This window comes from Natrix helvetica, assembly GCF_964273705.1.
Source record: "Natrix helvetica genome assembly, chromosome: 1".
NCBI classification, from domain to species: domain Eukaryota; kingdom Metazoa; phylum Chordata; class Lepidosauria; order Squamata; family Natricidae; genus Natrix; species Natrix helvetica.
The window spans coordinates 59969785-59997355 of NC_138548.1; the positions used below are offsets into that span (position 1 = coordinate 59969785).

At 37.5% G+C, this 27571-nt stretch overlaps 2 protein-coding genes across 3 annotated transcripts in view; both read left to right on the forward strand.

Annotated features, from left to right (window-relative positions):
• Positions 1-717: 717 nt before the first annotated feature.
• On the forward strand, positions 718-14333 carry LOC309384306 (uncharacterized protein). Its single transcript, XM_081937630.1, has 8 exons — positions 718-857; positions 2453-2574; positions 5309-5447; positions 7584-7705; positions 9856-9966; positions 11269-11375; positions 13422-13512; positions 13779-14333. Exons 1-8 carry the CDS (start codon positions 761-763, stop codon positions 13890-13892), a joined length of 903 nt encoding a protein of 300 aa, XP_081793756.1. The 5' UTR covers positions 718-760; the 3' UTR covers positions 13893-14333.
• A 4251-nt stretch (positions 14334-18584) lies between these two features.
• Positions 18585-27571, forward strand: part of BAZ1A (bromodomain adjacent to zinc finger domain 1A) — a 52288-nt gene continuing 43301 nt past the window's right edge. For both annotated transcript variants that reach the window (XM_081937600.1, XM_081937601.1), the window contains exons 1-3: positions 18585-18724; positions 19443-19571; positions 26836-27114. In XM_081937600.1, coding sequence (XP_081793726.1) covers positions 19459-19571; positions 26836-27114 — 392 coding nt within the window. In that variant the 5' untranslated portion in view covers positions 18585-18724; positions 19443-19458. The remainder of the gene's footprint in view (positions 18725-19442; positions 19572-26835; positions 27115-27571) is intronic.

Genomic DNA, 27571 nt, shown 5'->3' on the forward strand with positions numbered 1-27571 from the left:
CCGAGTATCTCTCTTGGTCGAAAACGGTTGTACTGGATATCCGTAGAAATGTATTTAAAACAGGACAGTCTATATTGTTGCAGCGTTTTGCAAAAACCGTTTATATCTCTCTGATCAAGCAGCGCCTCAGACTCAATCACTTTAAGAGGAGTGGACTTCAACTCCCAGAATTCCCAGCCAGGTTGGAGAATTCTGGGAAGTGAAGTTCACCTCTCTTTAGCTGCGGCTGAGAAGCACTGGCAAAAACATAACGAGGAGAGTGTAAGGGCTTTTGAACTCAAGGAGTTCAAAATAGATTGCATAAACTTCCGCAAAACTTATGTTGTGGCCCAGATTCATAGTGATGATTATTTTTTTAGCACAATTTAAAGTCACATTCAGCTTTTTAAGTTTTTTGGGGGGATGCCAGTGACAACCTGCACCGCGGGGTAAAACCAATAAATCAACATCGTTCGCAATCATTACGCCAAGAGCTGTATTCAAAAAGACAGCAAAATTATTCATCGCCACACAAAACGAGGAGCGGACGCGGTTCTTGAAAATAGTCTATTGTCGTCACCGTCTTTCAAACAAAAGAAGAGGAATAATACCAAGAAGTTCCGGGAAGACCCATCATATTCATAATTCCCGGAGCAGACGGAAAAGAATGGCAGTTACTTCTGCGCATGCGTTCAAGGCCGAGCGACAGAGTCTGACATCTCTAGGCGTAGGGAGAAAGACGATAGAGGCGCGCTTGCGCGGTACCTTCAATCAGGTAAGGATGGATTTTCCATCGGCTCGCCAAGCGGTGCTGAACGCAATAAAGGGTGCGCGCGCGGGGGAGTTGCCTCGCCTGCTGCACTGGCTGAGAACATCTAGTAAGCGGAGTTTCTTCTCATTCGTCCTATGATTCCCCCTAACACGTGAAATAGTATAACGTGGGGTCGCCAGACAGTTACGGGTACTCTTTTCCAGGATGTGTCTTTCCATCCCCCCCACCCCATTTTTTTCGCTCTATTGTCAGAACATTTATTTGTTTTACACTTCGCTTATCTGCCGCTTTTTATCATTGCTTTTGTTACGGAACTGTTGATTTGGGGAAACCACATGGAGAAAACCTTACTCAATCAGGGTTTAGCTTAATCGCACCAAACATGTTGAACCAGATTATTTGTTCATTTGGTCCAATGTATTGTATTCCTCAGTGACTCTGGGAAATCCAGAAGAAAGATAAGGTAAAGCTAAAGGTAGAGGTTCCCCTCGGACATATGTGCTAGTTGTTCCCAACTCTAGGGGGTGGTCCTCATATCCGTTTCAAAGCCGAAGAGCCAGCGCTGTCTGAAGATGTCTCATAGTTATGTGACCGAAGGCGCACAGAACACTGTTACCTTCCCACCAAAGGTGGTCCCTATTTTTCTACTTGCATTTTTACATGCTTTCGAACTGCTAAGTTGGCAGAAGCTGGGACAGGTAACAGGAGCTCAGTTACGCGGCACTAGGGATTCAAACCGCCGAACTGCCAACCTTTCTAATCGACAAGCTCAGCGTCTTAGCCACTGAGCCACAGCGCCTCTCACAGAAGAAAGATATGGTATCCTATATTGTTCTCCATTAAGAATACAGGGAAGCTGTGCAAATTCATTTTCACATAGGCGTTATGATAGATTGTCATTAAAACTAAGAGTACACACATGTCCTATTGGGTTGGTTCACTTTGCATCTGGTTGCTTGGTATAAAATTTATTCTCTCTGTAAAAGCCATCTAAATGTATGACCTTTGCTATATATCCCAGCAAAAAAATAGAATATAATGTATTAAGACAATTATGTTACAATCTTTGGGCATCACTGAACGTTCACTAGATTACAATTGGAGGGCATCGTTGGTAGTTAATTTTGAATTTCTATTTTTTTGTTATTTGGCAATGTTGTGTAAAGGATTTTTATCCCAGGAATTTCCTCTTTTGGAGGCATCTTTCAAGGATCAGTTTTGGACACTGTTTTTGTTGGTTCCTGATAAACATTTCCAGCATCATTATTATGTTGACAAGTCTATCCAATCATTTCTGACCCTTGCTGGCAAAGTATGGTCAGCTGTACTGAAACATTTTATCAACATTTCCTCTTAAATACCCTTTTACTGCCTAATGCTGAATATGAATAAAACTGAGATGGTGCTGTTTTGGCCCGATTGTCATTCCAGTCCATTATTGAGTCTTTCCCTATTTATTTTCAGGACTGCTGTATTGCCCCCAGTTTCTTCTTCTTTCTAGGCCTTGTATTCTTGATTGATAACTAGCTGACTTCATGCTTGTTTACTGATTGTACAGCTGGTGCCATTAATTTTCTTTTGATGAATGTTTGTAGAATCTGCACTTCTAGGAATCTGTGCATTCAGCAGCCAAGTTAAATAAAGGTATTGCCTTGAGTTTCACATGATCATTACAAAATCTGTTTTCCCTGTTTTTTGCAGATGACTTTGATGAATTTACATGCAATAATGATGATATCATTCTCAGAAGTATTGCTGAAGATATTCGACATCATTTGCCTGTTGGAGCAGTGCTCAATTCAGAGCATAATGCTCTTCAAAAAGTAGGTTTTGCTATTCAACATTCCCATAAACCTTGACATGTGATTTTTCATTAGAATTTTCTATAAAGCCTTCGCTACCTATGGCTTTGTTGGCTTTTTTATTGATGTAGTCCAACAGAAGGCAGAACATAGATCAAGGTTTAAAGTAGACATTTGTACAGTAATAATTTCTAGGAGTTATTCATAATTATACTGAGATTATTTTTAAATTTAAAAATGCAAAACATTCTCTTAATTGGCCTTATCTTTAAAGTTTCAGGGTTCTTCAGTGGTAAAATGGAAGTATCAATGTATTGCTTATAATTAGATTCTATATTGCTTCAATTGTATTGGTCAATTTTAGAATAAGGTGTTAGAAGATTATAGTATATTGATATACATATTTGTATACTGTATATCTCGATAGATTTGGATATTGTTTGTTTGTTTGTTTTATTGGATTTATATGCCGCCCTTCTCCCAAAGGACTCAAAAAACACATATCCCGAAAGTTAAAAAGAAATTAAATACATATCCAAAAAAACAAACCCAATTTATAGGACAATACATTTAAAAAATGAGATAAAATTAACAGGCCAGGCCGGCTTGCTGGAAAAGCCAACTTTTTAGGGCGCGTTGGAAGGACCGGAGGTCAGGGGTTATACGGAGCTCCGGGGGCAGCTCATTCCAGAGGGAAGGCGCTCCCACAGAGAAGCCTCTCCCCCTGGGGGTCACCAGCCGACACTGGCCAACGGCACCCTGGGGATGCTCAGCTGATTGCCTTTATCCCAGGGATAATCTAGCCCAGTGATGGCGAACCTTTTTTGGCTTGCGTGCCACGAGGGGGGGAGCGCAGGGGGGTCGTGTGCGGGCGTGCCGCACCCATAATGCAATGCACGACGTCCCAGTGCACATGGGTGCACAACGCGGGACCCCTCCCCATTTTTACATGCTTTTTTTCACCCTCTCCAGGCTCCAGAGGCTTTATAGGATCCTGGGGAGGGCGAAAAGAGCGTCCCCCGCCCCCCCGGAGACCCCCCGGAGGCTTCAGGGACCATCCGGGGGCTTCCCTGAAGTCTTTGGAACGCTTAAAATGAAACTCTGAGCAAACCGGAAGTGACTTCCGGTTTGCTCGGAGGGTCGTTTTAAGTGCTCCGAAGGCATCAGGGAAGCCTCCAGACAGTCCCTGAAGCCTTTGGAACGCTTAAAACGACCCTCGGAGCAAACCGGAAGTCACTTCTGGTTTGCTCGGAGGGTTGTTTTAAGCGTTCCGAAGGCTTCAGGGAAGCCTCGGGACGGTCCCTGAAGCCTCCGGGGGGGGGTGGGGGAGGCTCTTTTCACCCTCCCCAGGCTCCTATAAAGCCTCTGGAGCCTGGGGAGGGCAAAAAATGGCTTTTAAAAAGGTGAACTCAGCTGGCCAGCGCACACATGCGCGCTGGCCAGCTGACAGGGCAGCGCCTCGCGTGCCCTGACAAATGGGTCCGCGTGCCACCTGTGGCATGCGTGCCATAGGTTCGCCATCACTGATCTAGCCATTAGGTAGTATAAGGCAGTCTTCTCAAATGGGTTGATATTGGGATGCAGCAAAAATATCTTGGAGGAGAAAGCTATGTCCCACATCCTGCCCTTTAAGTTAGTCTCCTGCATCAAGGTACATGAGCAATTAGGAGCAGCATCTTTTTCTTTTTTTCTAAATCTGGTAAATATCTGGATTCTACTAAAATGGAAAATATTGTTGTTTCATATGGATGAATATGTGATTTTTTTACTTTGTTTGTATAAAAGTGTCTGAATTTTCTTAGAGAAAACTGGATTGCAAGCTGTTAATTTCCATCAGCTAATATCTCATTGTTATGATGAATAAAAAGTAGTTTGTTGTCAATTGAAAATACCATAGACAAATTAGTGTGGGAAATTTCTGTTTCTTGGATTCTTCTGATATAAAAGGGAAGAGGCTTCACTTCTTCATGAAGAGTGGACTGATAGTTATCAAATATCTTTCCCACTTCGGAATCAACTCTTAGGAATGTTCATCCTTTAAAGTTATCAGGAGAAAAGATGTGACTCTATGCACAATTTTCTCCTGTGATGATCCATGTAAGCCACAGGATGAAATGTTTCCTTATTTGTGAAGACTTACTAGGTATTAGAGAAGATCTTTCTAAACTCAGCAGAAAGAACTATAGCAGAGTTTCTCAACCTTGACAACTTTAAGATGTACGGGCTTCAGCTCTCAAAATTCCCTAGCCATTCCCTTGCTGGCTGAGGAATACTGGGAGTTGAAGTTCACAAATCTTATTGGAAGTCCACAGGGAAGTAGTATCAGTGGTTGCCCCATCCTTATGGAGTAGCCTTCCCGAAAGATCAAGGACTAGGCAGTCTCCTAATTAAATTTTAGGAGAGCAATGAAGACTGATTCTGCTAAATGTTTGGGATTTTAAATTGCTTGATAACTAAATTATTCAATGTGATGGATATTTTTAAAAAAATTATGTGCAATCTGGATTTTTGAATTTTGGCCTTTTAAACTTGATTTTACGATATTCTTTTGTACGTTTATGGTGCTTAATTTTTCCATTTCATCTCCATGCATTGTGATTGTGAACTACTAGAGTCATTCAGCTATGGTGGAGTATAATTTCTATAAATAAATAACATAGAAAATGTATGATTATTGAATTTCAATGGCATATAAACTGAGGTGGGGAGAAAATGTCACAAATATTTATCAAGTGTGCCTTTTTTTTTTCTTTAGCTTCATGAACAGACAGTACCCACCATTCATGTCGATGCTTTCCTTTATGATGATGATTCTATTGACTCTTTATGTGAAGAAGGAAAGATGAGCAGAAATTATTGTCTAGCATGTGGCTCTCATCAGACAGCACCATTAGGTAAGCAGTTAAGTATTGTATTTTTTTTTTAACCAAAGTACAGCACTGACCTGAGTGTTCCCTTGCTGTATATCAGGCCAATCATTTTGGGCTGGAATTTGTGGGTGCTTACATAACATAAATATTATGTGGCCTTGCTTGTTCAAGAAATAACTCCTATAGCAGCCAAGCCATGCACAAAGCATCTTTTGATTAGAAGGCAGCTGATTAGGTTGTTTCTCAATAAACAGATACTTCTCACTCTCCAGAAAGCTTTGTAGGAATTTATTGTAACTTTGCATATTTTTAATCATGTAGTAAAAAGGCACTACATCCCTTTTTATTTCCTAAGAATGCTAAAAGACTACGCTTTATGTTTTTACCTTGGTTTCCAAGATTTCAATTATGTGTTTGGTTCTCAGTATAAAATCTAAAAGAGAGTCTAGTCATTAAGACAGAAAGCCTAATAAGTGCCAGAGGCAATATCAGAAGGTACATTAGTACCTTTGTGTGCTAAGATACATGCTCATGATCCAGTGACTAAAGAGACTCTCAATCATCCAGGTCATGGTTGTCTCAAAGGTGCTTTTTCAAGAGGCAACTGGACTTTCTGGTTTTTCTTTTCTGGTTTGAAGCTGAAGAAGCTTCTTGGATGAGAAGCAGAAAAGAAAAGCAGAAAAGAAAAGCAGAAAGTTGGGATAGTGGTTAAGGGTTATTGTTGCTGTGAAGAAAATGGGGGGAAAGACTATTATATATGTTCACTGCCTTGGGTTACTTTTAAAGTATTAAAGGTGGGATAAAGTCTAATAAATAAACCTTTCCGCATGTATAGTGTATGAAGTTATACACTCAGAAATCTTTATATATGTACTACACAATGTCTTCCTTGAATAATTCTGTTTTAATGCTTGCAAATTGTCACAAAAACAGTATCAGCACCAATATTTTAAAAAGCCCTTCAGAAGCCATTAGTATTATATTCATATATTTTTATATTTCAGATTTAAATAAAAGTTTTAGCAGTTCAAAGTAGTTTACACTAAAATATTAGAGAAGTATATATTAAAATAATAAGCATTTGAAAATTATTTAGAACTGTTTTGGATCTGACTAGAGTTCAACTCAGGCAAAAGCACCATTTTTTATTAAAACAGAACGTCTTTCTTCAGGTTTTCACATAAGCCTGAAAAGAAATTGCATCTGCTTTAAGGAGATAACCTTCTAAATCTGATGCAACTTTTAAAATTTGGGATGAAAAAAGATAAATTGCTTTCACAAAGAGCAAAAAAAATATTTTATTTGTATGTGATCCAAGAGGATCGTGGTAGCTCAATGGCTAAGATGCTGAGCTTGTCAATCAGAAGGTCAGCGGTTCGAATACCTAGCACCGTGTAATGGTGTGAGCTCCTGTTACTTGTCCTAGCTTCTGCCAACCTAGAAGTTCAAAAGCATGTAAAAATGCAAGTAGAAAAAATAGGAACCACCTTTGGTGGGAAGGTAACAGTGTTCCATGCGCGTTCAGCATTTAGTCATGCTGGCCACATAACCACGGAGACGTCTTTGGACATTGCTGGCTTTTCGGCTATGAAACGGAGATGAGCACCGCCCCCTAGAGTCGAGAACAAATAGGGGTACCTTTACATTTACTTTATGTGATCCAAAAAACATTTTCCAAAATATTTTCAGATGTACCTCTTTTTTTCTGAATGATTATGAATCAAGAAATTGTGATGATAATCTATTTTCAAATGTCCAAATGACAGGTTAATTAGTTAGATATGAACATGTTGGAATGTGCTTCAAAGTCAGCATGCTAAATCTTGTTGTTATGCTCACTTAATACAATGCAAGGAGGGGGAAAATAAAATCCAGGCTTTGCCATCAGCCCCCGAAAACAGAATGAGCACAGATGAAAATGCTGTCTTTGCAAGAGTCTAGCTGCTCAAAGAACCATGTCCATAATATATTCCATTTAAATCCATATAGATTCTGTTCAGTTTTCAACAACAGGCTTGGGAATATTTTTATCACTGCTCAAAACGAAAATGAGAATTTTCTTTAGAAAATTTTGTTTTAATCCAAGCTCTTGTAATCTTGTATTTCATGCCGGATGCTAACCATGGCTGCAACGTGCTTTGTTTTATTGTTGTTTCCCAGAATTCATTTCCCATTCCTTTTCCCTCATGGAACTGAAGTTCCTGTACCAGGAAGTATTGCCTGACCTGACAGGGAAGGTTCTGGTTGACGTGGGCTCCAGGCTTGGAGCAGTTCTGTTTGGGGTAAAAACTACACCAGAAATTGGTTTACTGTCTATGCTGTATAATATTATTTAAGCAAGTGTCTGGTTGCTATTTTTTGAACCTTAATTTGTTATTGATTTGTGGGGCGGGTTTCGCTGAATTGTTTGCTTCTTACGTATTATTTTGACATTTGATTACTGACATTACTCAACTTGAATATAATTTTTGGAATGCAAAAGTTGAACCATAAATCCCTCATTAGAGGAACCAGCATATTATGGTTATAGTATAATTAAAGACATGAATAACCTCAGAAATAACAGGCTGTAGTCATCAAACTCTACCCTTAGAAAGAAAGGATGCTGGCCTTATCCTTTGCATGCTTTTAGAATTAAGTAATCTCTTGTGCAATGGTGATATTTCTGCTCTTGACTTAAGAAACTATTTTTAGCAAGTAGATGCAGAATCAACCTTCACATTTATCCTAAAATAGAAAGTGTGATTATTGTTTATACAGTTCGAAAGTAATAACCTTTTACAGGTTGAAATAACAGAATAACAGAATATTCTGGTTTAAAACTAAGTATTCTTCAAGCTGGGTTTGATTTCTCTTGACTTCATAAATATGTTCATGCTTGTGGGTTGCTGCCGGTGGTACTGCCAGTTCGCAACCTGCGCACAATGTGCGCAGTTCAATGTAAATTGTTCTGTGCATACGCACAGAACATTCTGGTCAAGTTGAGCTTGATTTCTCTTGACTTACATAAATATGTTCATGCTGTCCAGGGGTGGGTTGCTGCCAGCGTTACTGCTGGTTTGCAACCCGTGGGCAATGTGTGTGCATGCTTTGTGTGCGCGTGCGCAGTTGAATTTAAATTGTTCTGCGCACATGCACAGAATAATTTACAGAGAACTGAGCACACACAGTCTCTAAAATGCAAGATGGCGGCAGCCAAGCAGCAGCAAGGGAACCGGTTTGAGGATGTGGCAGGCCTGGGTCACTGCCGGTTCTGCGACCCAGGCCTGAATTCTACTACCGGTTTGGCCGAATGGGCCGAACCGGAAGCGACCCACCTCTGATACAGTCTTCCCAGAAACTGCAGAGAAGTGGCTTGTAATTGCAGCCTTCTGGGATGTTTCTCCTCCCCTCCTCAATTTTCCAATCTAGCACAGAGCCCTGCTATTCCTTGGAGTCCCAACGTTATAAAGTTTACATGTCCCTGGACTCCCAGTGAGTGTGCTTAATTCTGCTGAAAATTATTTTGAAAAATATGTTATTTTTTATTGAGACAGAAATAGAAAATTATTGGACACATGAATAATATTAATACTGTCTAATTACTTTTATTTAAATTGGAAGGTCAAATTCAATTAAATCAAAGCAAATTTAGGGACTGTTTGGAACCCATCTGTTTTTTAGGATCTGGCTCCAGCAAAGCATTCAAAAAATGGATATTGCCTTTGTTCCCCCCAAATTAGGCATTTCCTAGGCTGCCATGTGAGCATGTTTCAAGGTGTTGATTATCATCTTTAAAGCACTCCATGGCACAGGACCTAGCTATCTGCAGGATCGCATCCTACCCCACACATCCCTGCGGCCGATTCGCTCTCACAGAGAGGGACTCCTCCGGGTGCCGTCCACTAGGCAATGCCAGCGGGCGGCGCCCAGGAGTAGGGCCTTCTCTGTGATGGGCCCGACCCTCTGGAATGACCTCCCCCCCGACATCAGAACAACCACCGATCTCCGCTCCTTCACAAGAAACTTAAGACCCACCTGTTCCACTTAGCTGGCCTGGCCTAACCGTAGCTTTAATCTTTAATCTTTCTGGCCTGTATTTTAAATTTTTGGGGGTAGGCTCCTTAGGTTGCTTTTTAATTTTTATTATTATTGTACAGCTTTACATTTAATTTGTTTTTAGGGGTATTTAAGATTTTCTATTTTGTATATGGTCTTTTAACTGCTGTCTGTACACCGCCCCAAGTCCCTTCGGGGAGAGGGGGCGGTCTATAAATTCAATAAATAAAATAAATAATAAATAAATGTATTTAGCATAGTCGTCATTAATAGGGCCTACACACATTTTGAAAGCAAATGCCTACAGATAAGCAAAATTCAGATGCCTACTACAGTTCAACTCTATATTCCAACCCACTTTAGCAATGTCTCAGTTTTTCTACTTTTATTTTAGGCCTACTATTATAGTTCAGCATCCCAAATCTATGGAGTTGAAATGAACGGAGACTTTTGCCAGTTGCAGGAAACTATCATTTCAAAGTATCGACTTGACGACAGAATAAAGGTGAACCAATACCTTTGATTGCTTTGTTTATGTATGAAAGGGCTGCAGGTTAGCAAAATGCTCTTTTTCTTAAAAATGCAATATTAGCTCAGTTACTTTAAATGTCTCAAGCAAGTGACTTTCAAGTAAATATGGCTGAAAGTCAGCTGAGCTTCATTTGTATATAATTAGTGAAAACCAAGAGGAATATAATATACTCTGGATAGGTTTAATATTGAAGAAATCTTGTAGCCATCCAAATCTTTCGTTTACTTAAGTTCTTATAAGGACAATTTCTGCACAATAAAGAAAACACCAAGCATTTTTCTAACTCTCAGGTGTTACACTTCCCATGTATTAGCTTATCGTTCTGATAATTCTGTAAGGGAGCAAGTTTCCACACTACTGTACATTCTTATGTCAGTGTTGCAGCTGTGAATTGAGGAGAAATTGAAGCCAAGAATGATCAACTTCCTTAACATTCATGGCCAAGATGAGAAATTTCTGATTCCTACCTAAATTCTTATCTACAATTTGATACCATATCATATGAATATAGAAATACAGATTTTGATATTTTGCAATAACTTTAATCTTACAATCTTCCTTAATAAGAACAATATTTGACCATGTGCCATTAAGAGAGTGTGTTGGGTTGAGGTGGTGTTGGATATCCAAACTCAGCAAGTGTCGTTCTACTATACTCCTGATGTACTTTGGGGTATATGCATTGTACTAAAAGGAATTCCAAGTAATGAAATAGCAGTAGGTTCCATTTTAAACAATGTTCATAATATGATTATCTTGGATGCAGTATACAGGTTTAGTTCAGCTACTTGAGGAGAGGAGACAGAAAGTTCCCTCATCACTTCAACCCACAGACTTGTTTTACTAAGCATAGGCCAACACAGAGACAGACACTGGGTCTGTGTATATAGAGACTCTTCCTCTTATTGTGTCTTACCATTTTTCTTATTGACAAAACACTCCTAAGTTAAAGAAACAGAGAAACTCCAACAAACAGACTTCATTTTTCTGTTCACCTTCAGATCTATTTCATACTTATGGCACTGTGTATTTCACAGCTTGCTTACTACATAATTTTTAATTTCTTTATAATACAATGAATGATAAGATTAATAGCAATCTACGATACTGGAACAATTAATTTCTAATGATCAAGAGATGAGTCATGTGTACTGATACAAGACTAATAGAAGGGTCAGACCTAGATGGTTTTCCTTGATCGGAACATTTTTTAACAATCTTAAATATTATCACATGGTTTTTCATTTGAACTTCTGCAAAATCATTTCTCTTTAGGTGATTAATGCAGATATTTGTACTCAAGCTTCACTTCTTCAAAATGCAGACATTGTTGTAATGAATAATGTCTTTGAATATTTCCTTGACAGATCAGAACAGGCTAGGTAAGTTCTCTTTGTTCTAGAAATCTCTAGAAACACTGTCTAACACCCAACCAACGATGCATATGTTATTGTTCTTTAAAATCCAAGCCAGTATATAAAAATATAATTGTAAAAACGGATTCCTTTGTTCTTTTTCGGGATGCAAAAACATTCCAATTAAAGACAGCTGAATAAAAAAGCTTGTGAAACCTATCATTTCCCTCTTGCTAAGGCTAAAACTGGACATTTAAATACACTTGTGCCGAATCCAATTATTTTATTTTTTTATTAAATTTGTAATTTAATAAATTTATTAAATTTCTCTCTAAAATTGAGACTAGCTTGGGCAAAATGAAAATCTGTCAAAGATCAGCTTGCTTTTTAAAATAAATTTTGAAATAATTCTTTCTTTTTTAAAAAAAAGTATTTTTATTATACAGTTTTCTTTTTTTCACATCACAGTTTCAGCTTTGCAACAGAGATATACCGGTTATACCTACAGTTTTTTACATTATACATACTATTATGTCTCCTAGTATACAGTATCATGTTCATAATTATTATTTCTATATTTCTAACACAAATCTATATAATTATCATTCTAGATATTTTATTTTATATTTTACATTTACATTTACCAATGTACAACAATTAACAAATCAGAAATTAGAAATAAGTATAATGTTAGACAGAAGAATACTTATTGTAAATAATATTATGGTAAGATGTTATAAAAATGAAATCATTCTCATGTTTCATGAACCTCAACAATATGAAACATAATTTTCATGCTGTAGGTGGTTGTAGTGTAGATTATGTAAGGTTACCTGCTTGTTCAATGTGCTTGATTTATTTTATTTGCTCTAATATACAAAAATAAATATTAAAAGATATCAAACAGAAAAAAAAGAAAATGAGAAGATATTAAAGTAGTTTATCAGTGTGCTTGATCAAGAGATAGGTCACATGGATAGTTTTAACAAAGAAAATGAGAAAAAGTTAAATTAACCAACGTGATACTTCCAAGCACCATCAATCATATTAAATAACAATCAGAGGTGGTATTCAGCCAGTTTGGACCAGTTTGTCCAAACCGGTATCGAAAATTGTAGGTGGGCCTATCCACCCGCCCCGGCTTTATGCCATCCTATTTAGGCACGTTTTTGAGGCCGGGCGCATGCGCAGAAGATACACACATGAGCAAAGCGCGTATGTAGAAGGCCAGGTGCATGTGCGAAGCGCGCACGCGGGGGGCAAACTAGTGGTAACAAAATGTGAAACCCACTGCTGGTAACAATTCTTGAAGAGATTATCCAAATTCAGCTGAAAGATTGAGAAAAGCTTCCATTCTTTTATTGAAAATTTCTGAACTAACTTGCTGATATAGTGAAAAAAATATTCCATAATTCTTTTTAAAGTATCATCATTAGAGGGATGATCCTCACCTTTTTTCCAATAAAGAGAATAGAGAGCATTATTTAACAGATGTAAAGGTTATTCCAAGTGTTCTGTAAAATAATGTGCTACATCTAACATGACATGACCTGCATCTACTTGCTCTGTTATCACTCCCATACCTGATGCAGAGCCACCAAAGATCCCCTATTCCTGCAGAATTGATCTGAAATTCTGTATGTGGGAAAATAAGGAAGAAGTTATTCATTGTCAAATGCTGGCCCAGTAGTGGAATGACACAGTTGGATAGAATTCTCTATCTTCATCAAACAGGGAGATCCCCCTTTCTCTATTACCACAAAGTGTTTGTCATAATTTCATACTATAAAGTAAATCTGTATATGTGTAAGAAAATAGAATCCAGAACAAGATCCAACTTGATCCTATTATTATCCTAATAAGCTATGATATTCTAAAAGGTCAAGTTATTTTTCCCATATTATTCAGCCTGTGTAGGTCTTTTCTTGTACATGCAGCTCAGACAAAATGTTCCAAACATTTAGAAGCTGCCCATGTCCCTCACAGATCAACTCTTGGTATCTTGTGTTGTTTCATATGACAGAATTTTTGGAGGAGTTGTTTTATAAGAAATTTACTTTGTTTTACTTCTAGAGCATGGAAAATCATTAGTCAAAATGTAAGAAAACCAGGGTCTTTATTAGTGACTGTCCCAAACCTTGAAAAGTCTCTCTCAGAGCTTCAGGTAAAGAGCTATTTTTCAAACTATTTACATGGCAAGTTTTTCTTGGTGTGTGTTGTAGATAAATCATGAATTAATTATAGTTGCTGAAGTGGCATTGTAAGATATAGAAGCATATTTAAATTGACTATCTACAGTAGTCTGGTTTCACACAAAAAGAGAGATGTTATCTCATTTTTAGATGTTATTTGATGGTATTTTGCTTATGTACCTTCAGCATTTCTGAGATTTATGTTATGTTGTAGTGAATTGTTTTAATTTCTTTTCAGGTGGACATTCAGCTCAGCCAGTGGGTAAAAGCAGTACCAGTGCAATATGATGAATTCTTAGAAGATGCTGACAGAGAAGCACTTAAAGAAATTTACTTGTACAGAATTCTGTAGCATACAAAATATGTACATTCGCATCAAGTGCTTTTTAAATAAAAAAGAACATTTTAAAGAATGTTAGTTTGTTAAATTTTGTGTTAGGAACAGCCTTTGAAAATAATATGGAAAATCAGTGATGCATTTTTGGTAAATAAACATGAAGGCATTAAAAAAGAACCTCCCTGGTTTATTTCTAGTGAGGGTTGCTAAAGAACTAGAAATGCTGCATTTGCCATACTTTACAACATATTGTTCCTTTTCTTTCATTTATATTTTTTCTTCGCATTTAAATGTGGTACATAGTCGTACAATCATTCCAGGACTTCTTGCCTACATGAGGTACATGTTTTCTGTACAACAAGCATCTTTTGATTAATTTCTTAACTTACATGAAAAGATGTTTGCTTAAGTTTGGATCAAACAAACATGAACCATCACTTGTGACAGGAATTAATTTACCAACTTGTCACATTATGGGTTGACAGGGATTAGTCTGAAGTCATCCAGATGACTTTCATGACTGAGGCAGGACATGAACTGTACTACTAGACCAAATTGACTGTCCATTGCCAACAATTGCTGAATTGTAAGTCCCCCAGTCATTCCTTGAGATAGATGGATGGATGGATGGATTAAATAGAAAGATAGATTCTTGCAAATCCAGAGCGCTACAATTGTCACTCCAGCTTGACTAAAGTTGAATGAGCTCTGTAGAACTGTATCAGTAACTCCTGTAGCAGTCGGAACTTTTTGAGTTGATTCTAGAAAAACATTCTTTGTTGTGATTTTTTAGTGATGGTTTTAATACTAGGTGTCCATTTCAAATCCAGGGAGACCATAGAACCCAGAAATTTGAAGGTCCCCACTGTTGATACTGTTATCTAATGTAGTAAGATGTGGTAGATTAGGAGGGCTCCTTTTAAAATCCAGTTTCATTTCTACAGTTTTAAGGATGTTCAGCTCCAGATTGTTCTGGCTGCACAACAGGGCCAGTTATTCAACTTCCCGTCTACCTGCAAACTCATCGCTGTATCGAATGAACCCAATGACTACTGTATCATCAGGATAGGTTGCTATTATGCTTTTATAATATACATAGGTTACAATAACATAAGATATACATTCTTTAAGAAATGACAAATATATTGATAAATGAAACCAACAGTCCATATTTTTATTATCCATTGCATAAAACAAAAGATCTCAAGTACTGTATAGCTTTATTTAATAGGTTGTAGGGAAGTCTATTGTACTTAAAGAGCTATTTATAAGTTGCCACTAGATGGCATTCAATATCTTCAGTTAAGGATTATTTATAAAGGTAGCCCTAACCTTTGTTGAATTTTTGTCTCAATTAACTTTTTGTTTGGGTAAACCCAAGCCTCCATTAAAGCAGGTACCAATCATTTGTTGAATATCCACCAAACAAATATTGTGCTTTATTGTCAAACCAGTGGTGGGAAAGACAATTGTCCTTTACTTTATAACTATTAATACAAACATCAATTCATAGAGAATAAAACAAAACATATCATCGACACATTCATACTTTGATTTAGCCATTATTTATTGAATAAATTAAACTGGCTGGTTTATGTAATTGTCATAATTCATGGAACCCCCCCCCCCCCCAGGCAGGGGTCAACAACACGTAAGTCCAAACCAAGTGAATTAATTAAATGAATCAATTATGGCTTAGTAAGATATATCTGTCAAGGGAATCATGTCACAAAAGTGCTATTACATTTGTATCCTGTTTTGGGGTTTTCTGTTGTCAAGCAAAAGGAGGACAAAAATAAGAAAAGTGGAAGAGCTAATGTAGTCATCAGGGTCATTCTGGTAACTTCAAACTGGAGCATCTCTGAATTGGCTATCCAATTTATTGGATAAAATTTAGTTATTTAATGAGCTCATACAATCGAGATTTTGCTCTATTGTCACCTGTTTTTGAAGTGCATCTTCCCTATATTCCCTTTAAGGCCAAGTGCAACTCTTGGCTGAAAATATTTATGTACTGTCATGCCTGGTATGAAAAAAAAACCTTTCACATTATATTCTTCAGAATGCTGGTATTTTGTGAAACAGTAGTAGGTTTTTCAAACAGAAGAACTGTAGTTAAGAGAAGCCTCTGTCCTGTCTTCCAATGCATAAGCATAAATAAGTTTTGGAAATTAGAGATCACATTTTTAATTCATTAAAGACTAAAGGTGTCCCACAAATGAATATTGCAACTTTACTCTGTACTAAAATGCTCCTGAAATATACAGACAATATGTATAAATTGCTCAATAATATGTTGGTAGAAACCACCATAGAAAGTATTTCCTCAGCTAATTAAAAAAAATGAAAAAAGTCCATGGAAGAATCTCATAATATTCAGATCTAAACTGAACTCATGTTAACTATGAGGTGGCAAAATATGGATATCAAATGCAACAGTGTCACTTACCAGGTAGAAGTAGTTTCCATACTATAATCCACTTTACTTATTGTATTTAGTAAGTATAATCTTTATTGTCATTAAAGATTTATTGTATTACTTAAATACAACGAAATTGGTTATATTTATACCCTGAATCACCTTACTTTCCCCTCAAAAAAAATGTCTTTGCTCATCTCTGTAACTTTATACCAGAAAACACTTTTAGACATTTTGTCATTATTTCAGGGAAAAAAATTCTGTTTTATAACAAAAATATACTGTTATATATTTTCTTATTTTACCTCATTTATATTTCATCCTTCCCTCAAGGAACTGAGCAAGCACATTTTAAGCTCACAACATTTTAAGGCATTAGGTTAGGAAAACAGACTAGGATCTATCAATAGAACTACTTACAGAGCTGAAGTGGAAAAACAGATTGTGCAATTCTAAAATCCATCTTCCTCATATCTATGGAGTAGAATACATTTGTAGGTATCAAGCCAAACAACGAATTATTACTACTATCTCAAACAAGATCCAATCAAACTGGGTGCAGTCAACTGATGAATACATTTAACAAGATAATAAATCAGAACCCAAAAGTCTATGATTGTGACTTTTGACTAACAGCTCATTCACTTTAAAAGTCATTGAAATGGCAGCCTTTTTATGGTGATGCAGAGTGTTATCTAATTAATTAACTAATTAATTTTTAGTTTTAAATTGCTAAAGGAAGCATTCTAATGGGCCATGTTATTGTTTCAAGTTGCAAAGAAAGCCTTCATTTTTTCCTATGTTGTTAAACAGGTTTTTATTACACGTGTTTCTCTCATGGCTTAGCAATTAGTCTTTTTATAAATCCCATAATTTTTGACATCAATAAAAGTCCTGAGTTCTAGAACCTAGCAGTTTACCTTGCAAATCGTTTTTGCAAATAGTGTGAACAAATGATTGGGACAAGAGTGCTACTGGGAATAATAATGCCTATCAGTAGTAGTATAATAATACTTTAAATTTACATATTTTTCAAATTTATTTTTAATGATAAATAAAAATTTAATTCCAATTTCCCCAGAAAATTCTACTACCTGGAAAAAGCTAAATAACATGAATTTTAAATAAACTTTCTGATTTATTAGATCAGATCTAGATGCTTAATCTCAAATTCAACAATATTACAGGATTTAGTAGCTAGTAAAAATGCTTAGAATAGTAGCCAAAATGTCTTAAATTAAGAGACGTAGGTTACAATCACATAAGAAGATAAAATAGTTTAAGGTACACGTTAGTATTATTTAGAATATGTTGTTGTTAGTTGCGAAGTTGTGTCCGACCCATCGCGAGCCCAAGGACGTTCCTCCAGGCCTTCCTGTCCTCTACTATCCTCTGGAGTCCGTTTAAGCTCACACCTACTGCTTCAGTGATTCCATCCAGACACTTCATTTTCTGTCATCCCCTTCTTTACAGGTTATATATAATTATAGTACATATCTTGCAGAAAAAAATTATAAAAATATCTACGATTTTAAAATAGCTGTGCTTTGTATAATAAATATTCTTATTAGAAGTGGCTCAATTTTAATTTTTGATAGAATTTTGGTTAAATATATCAAAGGAATCTTCGTTATTTCTTCGTTAGCTCCTTCCATATAAGTTTTAGAAATAAATACCAAGACGTTAAAAAGTTAATAGACAATCTGAAATGGGGGAGAGTGACTTTGGAGTCTGTGGCTATGTTTTAATTGATATATTAAAATATTGCTATGAAATAATGAGTGTGAACGTAGTCATAATTAGCCTGATATAACTTTGCACCGAGACATGGTTTGCTTAACAGGTTTAGTGACAAGATCAGTTGGATGTATTTACATAAGATATTAAACCAAGACTAGAAACCCAAATCAAGGTTAGTGCAATGTGTTACCCAATAAGTATAAAATTGGGGAGAAAGTCCTACACGTTAGGATCGTGATTCAGCAGATTAAGGACTTAGTCCTATTGTTACTTTTTTAAAACAAAAACATGTTGTTTTTTAAAAAAGAAATAACATGTAACATTTTAAGCATCTAAATATATTTATCAAGAAACTAACAAGCCAACCTTTTTCTTGGGTATTAAGGTTAATGAACTGTGCATAAGTTAGGCCTCTAAAAGCCTCCACGCATGGCCCGGATCTTTTGGGCTGTTGATTTAAAAATGGAGGATGAGCACTTCATCTATTAATTAATAATGTAGCTCTCTGTCTTCCTGTGTGTCACAGGCTGGAAAGGCGGTGATCGGCCAATAATAATATAGGAGAAAGAAGTCGAAAGCTCCTCCCTGCTGCCTTCCTCGTTGAGAGAGCTGAAGTAGATCAAAAACTTCCGTGGAGCCGGAAAAGAAACAGTAAAAGGATCGAGAAAGAGGGAGAGAGAAAAAAGGGGTGAGCCTCCTTAATTATCAATCATGCCGGAGGGGCAATCGTATTACTAAATCAGGTAGGAGAAGGTGGTACATCTGTCCCCGGAGGGTCAATCTGCTCAAACAGACCGACCGGGGATGTCTGCCAAGGGCTCTTGTCCTGACAGGAGGAAGCTCGCCAAACCACCTCTCTCACCTGGAGGGGGATCCCTCTTTCAACATCCAAAGGGAAGAGGAGGAGGGGGGCGAGTTCCCAAATGACCCGGGCTGGAAAGGCGATAAACGATCAAAGACCTCTTCCCGGTCGGCTTCGCGGGGGTGGGAAGGGAAAGAGGGACTTGGCCCAGCCTGCGCAGGTCAGGAGGAGGATCCCCCACCCCAAGATCGCCGGGGTTGCTTTGGGGTGGGGGTTGGGGAATCCCCGGGTCGAGAGAGCACGTTGTGGAAAGCGAGGAGGAGGGAGCCGCCACCGCCGCCGCCGCCGGTGGAGCCGCCGCCTGTTCGGCGTCATGGCCCCATTGTGAGGCGGCGTAGGGGAGGGGAAGCGGGGGAGGAAAGGAAGGATCCGCTCTCGCTCTCCCACACGCGCACACGCACAACAGAACTCGCTCCGGACGCATCGAGAAAGCAGCGTGTCAAACGCTCACAAAAGAGGCCGCCCCGACGACCCCCGGCGATCCCCACCACCCCGCCTCGGGCTCCTCGCCTTTCTTTACCGCCTGCCTCTCGCCTCCTTTTAGAAACGGGAGCCGGGGGATGCCGCTTCTACACCGAAAGCCCTTCGTGAGGGAGAAACCTCCGGCTGACCTCCGGCCCGATGAACACGTCTTCCACTGCAGGGTCACCAACGAGATCTTCAGGGACTACGAGTAAGAGACAGCCACCCCACTCCCTTCCCCTCCCTTCCCCTCCCCATGGGCTCTGGCGGGCTGGTTTGAACGGGACGCGCGGCTGCAAATGGCTGACACCCGGCCGGAGAAGGGAATCCCCTGTGAAGAAACGGGGAAACCCCTTGAGCTCCTGTCTTCCCCGAGCGGCAGTGGGAAAGGGAGGGCTGCTTGGGCAGGAGGACCTCCGGCCTCCAACTGACCCGTCCTTAAACTCCCCACGCACCCCGGGTACCCTTCCTCCTCAGGACGAGCGGGACTACGGGAAGTTTGTTATTCCGCCGGCCCGACCCTGGCTTTTGTGGGTATCCCGAACCCTCTTTGCGTGTTGGCGGGACTTGCACTAGGCCTTGGAGTAACTTTGGGCGCGCGCGCGCGCGCGTTTTTGTGCTTTTGCTTCTGTTTGTGGAAGTAACACGGCAAACTTGACTGAACTTGGGCGCGGGAAGAGAGAGAGAGAGAGAAGCAACGGCCAGCAGCCGGCGATGTAAGGCCGGATTTGGGTCGTCAGGGGCTGCTGGACGGCTGCTCGTAACCGCCTCATTGAGTATTGTTTTCCCAGCAGCTGGGCGTCCGAAAAACAAATGTGCCGCTGTCTCCGGCCGGTAAATGAAAGTCTTTGAGGTTTCAGCTCCAAACCCCGGTAACAAGTACTTTCCCTTTCCCCAATGGTCTTTGACGGCGCACCTTAGTGACCTCGTTTTTATCCCCTGAAAAAAAATCAAAATACTTAAAAACCCGAAAGACTCGCACCCCAATTCATATGCCAAATACCCATCTTTAAAGAACGATCCACCTCCCTTTGTCGCATTAGAAATTTTGGGCAGGGTCCCATGACTATTTGATCTTTGGAAGTGGAGTCAGCACTGTGTTTTGACAAGGTAGTTTTGTGACAAGCCATTCCCCCCCCCCCTTAAGAATGTGCAATATCTGACACACTTCAGTGAGCTACTTTAGAAAAAAACCTAAAATACTTTCATTCTGTTTTTTCAGTAGTAGATGTTAAAAGCATGTATAATTTGCAATTTTAGTATTCTAAATGTGTATTCAAAAATGCTTTTCATCTTAATTGACCTCAGGGGGCTGATGCGTAAATGGTAACAATAGAACCTACAGTTTTCATTCATAACCATTAAGTAACAGCTCAAGACAACTAGCCTAGCATTGCCATAAAATGACATCTAAAATTATTGGGTGGACATAATTTCAAAAAAAAAACTATTCTGAATGATAAAATATTTGTTTTTTTAAAAGCATTTTTCCCATCTAAGGCTTGTGAAATAATTTAACTGCACTGAATTCATACATTTATATTAGCAATGGTTTTTTGAGGAAGATATGCATGTAATGTTTAGAGAGCTTTTTCTTCAATATTAGGAAAGTATTGATAGATTTGCCATAGGACTTTTGGAGCAGAGTATGTAATTGGCAAAGTTGTTCATCCATTTAGATATGCTATCAGGAAAATTCCTATAGGATTTATCTGAATCTGTTAGCAACTAGATAAATATATATTAAAAAGGACATATACGATACATTATGAAGGATGTGGTTATTTACATAAACATTGCTTGTTTAAACTTGCCATACACAGAATTGTGTTAGTGAGTTCAGCTGCGTACATATTTAATAAATAAATAAACTTTGCCATCTGAACTTTATTAGAAATGAAGCTTGGCTGAAGTAGCTGCATAAGACAAGGCTTCATTTTTCTTATTTATAAAAAGATTTTGAACTTCTGGATAGCATCTGGTACCTTCTTGGTAGAATCAGACTATTTTTGCATGTTTGATGCAAGGGCTGAATCTTCCATGATTGTAACCAGTGGTTTCTAAGCTAGAGACTTCTGTTACGTATCCATGTTTACGCTGCTGAAGGCCACAGAATAAGTAACCTTTAACTCTGAAAGTTGTGGGAGGAAAGCTAGAGCTGAAACTCTTGGAGCATGGACCTTTGTCAAAGTTTGGACTTATTTAAACCACTGAGAACAAATCATCTGAGAACAAATCATCTGTGTGCGTATGCTTCATTCATGTCTGCAATAAAGGGTTTAACATAGCCAAGTCATGCCTGAGTCTTCTGCTAACTAAGCCTGTTTCTGAATAGGGAGTCCAGAGAACTGCTGTTGACTTGTCACAGTAACTGAAAAAAGGAATAAGAAATTATAGAATATATGACCATCTCAAATCATATGATGCATTGATACCCCTTTGAGTCCTAGCATTATCTTGGTTTCTCTGAATAGTAGGGAAGTATAAGACTTTGTACATAGAAAAAAGCAAGTTTTTTCTGCCTCTGTCTTGCTCTCTCTATATGTCTGTGTATATGTGCATATGTGCGCACGTGTATAAAACATTTGTATAGCTGCCCATCTTAAAGCTAAATTCGATGCTGCTTACAATTAAAAGATAATGTATAGAACAATAAGCACACAAGAACCAGTAAACCAAAACAGACAAACTTGGCACCACAACCACATTTTCTTGATGTCACTCACTACTTTCTTATCTCATCCTATCCAAATATTTCAGGGAAGAACCTCAAGTCTTAAGTGGCCTCCTGAAAGTTAAAAGAGTGGGGGCCTATTGAATTTCATGGGGGAGATTGTTCTATAGGGCAGGAGTTGCAGTGGAGAAAACAACTTCTGCAACCGCAAAGACAGCAAGATAAGGATCTGGAGCATGCCTACCCATTAGCTGTGATGGGATGAACAGATATCCTTAAGGATTGGCAGTTCTGCAGATGACCCAAGCCATAAAGGAATTTAAACATAATAATCAGCATCTTGAATTGAAAATTGGAGGTAGTAAGCTTGTTTACTTTGTCATGTAAGCAGATCGCTTTGGATCCATGCAGTTTGTTTATTTATTATCTTAATTTATATAACACTGATTCCTAGTCTGTAGATAGCTTATAGTAAAATCAGCAAAAGCATCAAACTAAAAATAATACAATTTGATAAAATCCCCATCCCTAAAATATTTTTTTAAAAAAATTAATTGACCCAAGCCTTAAAAACTTTTTATTTATTTTTATTTATTCTTCGCATTTCTAGACCGCCCCCTCTCCCAAAAAAGGACTTGGGGCGGTGTACAGTCCACACAACAAATAACAAATAATAAATACAAATATAAATATAGAAATAAATATACATATGGAGGAGGTTAAAAAATTAAAATAACTGTACAGAAGAACATAAATATGGTTCTGAAAGCCCTAAAATCAATTAGATTTAAAACCATACCAATTAAAATACCAGTTGAGAGTATATTTCCAGGAGGTAATAGTTGTAACAATAAAAATTATGCCAGGCTTTGAATGTAGTTTGGCTGCTCCCACTAAAAAGTAACTTCTACTCTAAAGAATCACTGAATACAATAGTCTTCAGTGCTTTTTAAAAACCTCAATAAACGGGGCAGTTGATTCTATAGCATGGTGGCTACCATGGAGAATGCTTTTTTCTGGCGCTCTCTCTCTCTTGATTTCTTGCAGGAAAGAGATCCCCTAGCTGCTATTTGTATGTATAGAATAGATATCTACCTAAAAATCTCTGTAAAAATGAACTTTAAATCCAAATCAAACGATTAAAATTATAATTGAATTATAATTATTTTAATGAATGCTGTTGGATAGGTAATTTTTGTAGATACATACTAGGTCAGTTAATGGAAAAAGCTACCTGTAGGATTTAAACATGGGTAAGCAATACCACCATGTATTTTGTAAACATCTGGCTAAATGAAATAGCTAATATGAATGTTTCTCAATGGTTTTTTAGATTTGGGTCTTCAATATAATATTAGGTAGACTAATGATTTAATAGCATATGGTACTTATTTCCACAAATGCATCCTATTCAATTGCTTTTCAATTTAGAACGAATGTATCTGAGATAAGAGTAGATGTTCTCCAAAAGGACTTTACTTTTAATAAGAAAGGATAAGATGATTCCCTATACTATATAAATGAATCATACTTTGAATGTGAGTTTTATTTGGAAGGTTTTCATAATTTCAAAACAGCCAGACTTTAAAAGGGAAATCTAAGAAGTCTCCACCCCCTCTCCAAACTGACAACTTTCCAAAGTTAGGTGAAAATGTTTCACTCCTGGGAGGCATTTAACATTAATTCTCCTGGTTTATTTCTTTCTGAATATAATTTTGTTCATATTTTCTGTATTGCTTATTGGTGATTTCTAAGTTGATATTTTTTCCTGGTAAAAAAAGGTAACAGATAAATGAGTGAATGGAGTGAAAGTACAATAAAACTGGTAATCTTAGGAAAATGTTGGGCAGCATAAACAATTTAATAAATAAAAATAAAATTTGAACTAAATATACAAAACTTATTTGTAGACCATGTATGCCATGTGGATATTCACTGAGTCAAGATAATGGTTGAATAAGGAAGCATAATGTGATAAGTATCTAATTCCATGTTCAGGCAAAGTTGGAAGTTTAGACAGATACAATTTTGATTAATTCATTGGCTTCAAATTATTTATATTACGTAAAATTATGAAAGTTGAAAGTTCAAGTTGAAGTATTTCAATTGCATCAATAAAATACAGTGATTCTAAAACACTATTTTTAAAATCAGGCAGTGCTTTCATTATTAACTATTCAATTGAATGCAAATATTTGTCGATAATTGGTGTGTATGTGTATTTGTTTGTTTGTTTATAGGCAAAATAAGCTCATATCTGTCTAACTATTCCATGGTATTATTTGGTCTCCATCTTTTAGTTTTCTATTGGATTACTGAATCACTAAAATTTCCATATTTAGTCATCAGTATCTAATCAAATACATATTTTTGAAAAATTGTTAAGTGCTATTATGCCAATCAGGGAAATTGAAACATTTCAATATCACATTTTTAAAAACTGTTAGAAGTTTTAATAACAGTCCTACCTGTGCCTCTCCTCTCCCCACCCCATGTGAAATATTCTCATTTGCTCATTTGTTTTCAGAGAAGAAAGCAGGAAGAGGAAGTGTCCTCTTAGCTTTAAGAGTAAAGATATAAAAGGAACAAGCCTGCAAGAAGAATATTTTAGGGGAGGGAGAAAAAGTGTTAACTTAACTTAACTTTATTGAATTTCTAGACCGCCCCTCTCTCAAAAGAGAGTCGGGGCGGTGTACAGTCATATTAAAATAGTTGAACAGTAAATATACATGTTATAAGTATGGAATAAATAAATTAAACATAGGACTGGAGGAGGTAATGAAAGTTCCCTGTACAATTTAGTTAAGTTAGATTAAGATTTTTAAAAAAGAGTAAAAGTAGTTAGAATAAAAGTATTGTTGAATTACCTTTAATTAGTTTTATTGTAATTTCTTTGTTTTGATTGTTGTGAGTTTCCCATAGTTGTTGCCACTTGAACAACACATAGGCTTAATAATAAAAAAACTCCAAATTGGTGAATAACATAGTCATGATAAAAAGTTTCTAAGATGGATACTGCTGCCACTTTGCGCCATTCCCCAAGATGTAGAAGTCTTTGGGGAATGGAATAATTGCCCCCTGCAGCCCAGTGCTCTCCAGGATCTGCTGCAGACCACTTATCTTCAGGCAGTGTTCTCTTTCCGTTGGCAGGCCCCTGTAGCCTACACAGGATTGCTCTGGGTCTGGGTTGAAGTGGCTTCAGAGAATGTTCTTCTGCAGCCTCCAAAATCTGTGCAAATGCACTCCTTATGCTTATGTGATTTTCTGAGACACTGGAGGCCATGAGAGAGTATACCCCATTCTTATATGGCCTCTGCAATCTATGAAAATCACACAAGAACAGGTGTGCTTTGGAGAATATGGGTAGTCTTCAATCACTACCTGTATGATCACCATTGAGCCCAAAATTTGTGTTGCTAAGTGAAATATTTGTTAAGTGAATTTTGCCCCATTTTACGACTTTTCTTGCCACAGTTGTTAAGTGAATCATTACAGTTGGTAAATTAGTAACACGGTTGTTAAGTGAAACTGGCTTCCCCATTAACTTTGCTTGTCAGAAGGTCGCAAAAGGTTATCACATGACACCAGGACACTGCAACCGTCATAAATATGAGTCAATCGCTAAGCACCTGAATTTTGATCACGTGACCATAGGGATGCTGTAATGGTTGTAAGTGTAAAAACCAGCCTTAATTCACTTTTTCAGTGATGTAAATTTGAATGGTCACTAAATGAACTATTGTAAGTCGAGGACTACCTGTTGTTGTTGTCAGGCATTGGTGTACACTGACATCTCACCCAAAATCTCATGGCATATCACCTTTGACATACATGTCATCGGTTCACCATCATTGATACATCTTCATGATATTGAAAAACAGTTGTTTGGGGGATTTAAGAATATAGGCTGAGATTAAACCTAATTTAGAATTAATGTAGTTGTTATAGATTTATTGCACAATGCTCTTCTGCAGATGGGGCTTCTGTTTTTGAGGATGCTGAGGGCCACAATCCAAAACTAAACCTAATTAGATAGTAGATGTATAAGTGCAATCAGATCCTGATTGAGGTATTGTGAAACTTTCAGTGACCTGCTGTGAGAAGTTTGTCATGTACTTTGAAAACAAAGGTACCTACTTCAAAACCATGATGTTCTAATCTGATTGTGTAGGATCAATTGATCAGGCGATTACAGGAATGTTCGGGAGAAACAAAGTTAACTACTAGCTTATTTGATCTTTGTTCATCATAGGCCGTTAGCTCTCTAAAATTAATCGATCAAATGCATTTAGAAAATAATGCTTATACTTTTACAGTTGTGTTGTTTGTGTTTTTGTTTTGTATTTGTTTTTGTATTTTTTCCTGTTCTTTCTAAACTTGAAAATGGTTAATAAAAACTATTCTAAAACAAAAAGAAAACAATGCTTAAATTACAAGAGAGAGCAATTCCCACTGCCTTGAAAATTTCTTTTGCTATATGAAAACTTTATAACTGTTAACCAATATTTAATTTTTTTTTCTTTTTTGGGCGGAGTCTTAGGGAAGTAGTGGTTCAGTTCTGAGAGTTTCAGTGATTCAGCATTAGGCAGGTTATCTTGGTTGAGTTGTGCAACATTTCACAGGGAAATTGCATGTACAGCCTTTTATAGTTATGGCTTTGGGTATCAATAGTTTTGGGGTTACTTGCCATTTAGCAATGTTTGGGTGATGTGATAGCAGGACTTTAAAAGAGTTTTAATTATATCTTGGTGAACAGTAACTTGTATTTTATCTTTAATTTTTGCTGGTTTTGTTTTTGCAGTGAATTTTTTGAAAGAACAATTCTTTGTAATAGTCTTGTCTGGAGTTGTGCTATCACAGGCAAATCTGGACTTACCTATCAAGAAGCACTAGAATCGGAAAGAAAAGCCAGACAAAATATCCAAAACTTTCCAGAACCTCTCATTGTTCCAGTCTTATACCTAGTTACCCTCACTCAGCGTTCACGACTTCATGAAGTTTGTGATGATATCTTTGCTTATATCAAAAACCGTTATTTTGTTGGTGAACTTGTTGAAGTACTTAGGAATAATGGTGAAAGGTAAGCTTATGTCATTTGTGCTACTCTGAAAATATGTATGTATGTATGTATGTATGTATGTATGTATGTATGTATGTATGTATAGTTTTTAATATGTAAAAAAAGCTGAGGCCGACTATTGATTTAAGTACTTTTCATTTCTTAAATTGCTACAGGGTGAGTTTAAACACCAAAGATTGTATGACCATTTTTGGTGGTGGTTTCATTGGGAAGAGTTTGATCGTTTGTGTACCAGTTACACAAATATTCTGTTTGTATAAAATAAACGAATTACGTATCTAAACCAGGTTACACTATGTGCAGTTGCAGGGCTATATAGGTTGTCCTTGCGAACTTCCACTCAGTCAGCAATTATTTGTTGTTACAGTGAGTACTTAATAAGGGGAACTTATAATGGGTCCTTGCAGTTGTGTCTGTTGCAATGCCCCATGATCATATGATTGTAGTTTATGCACTT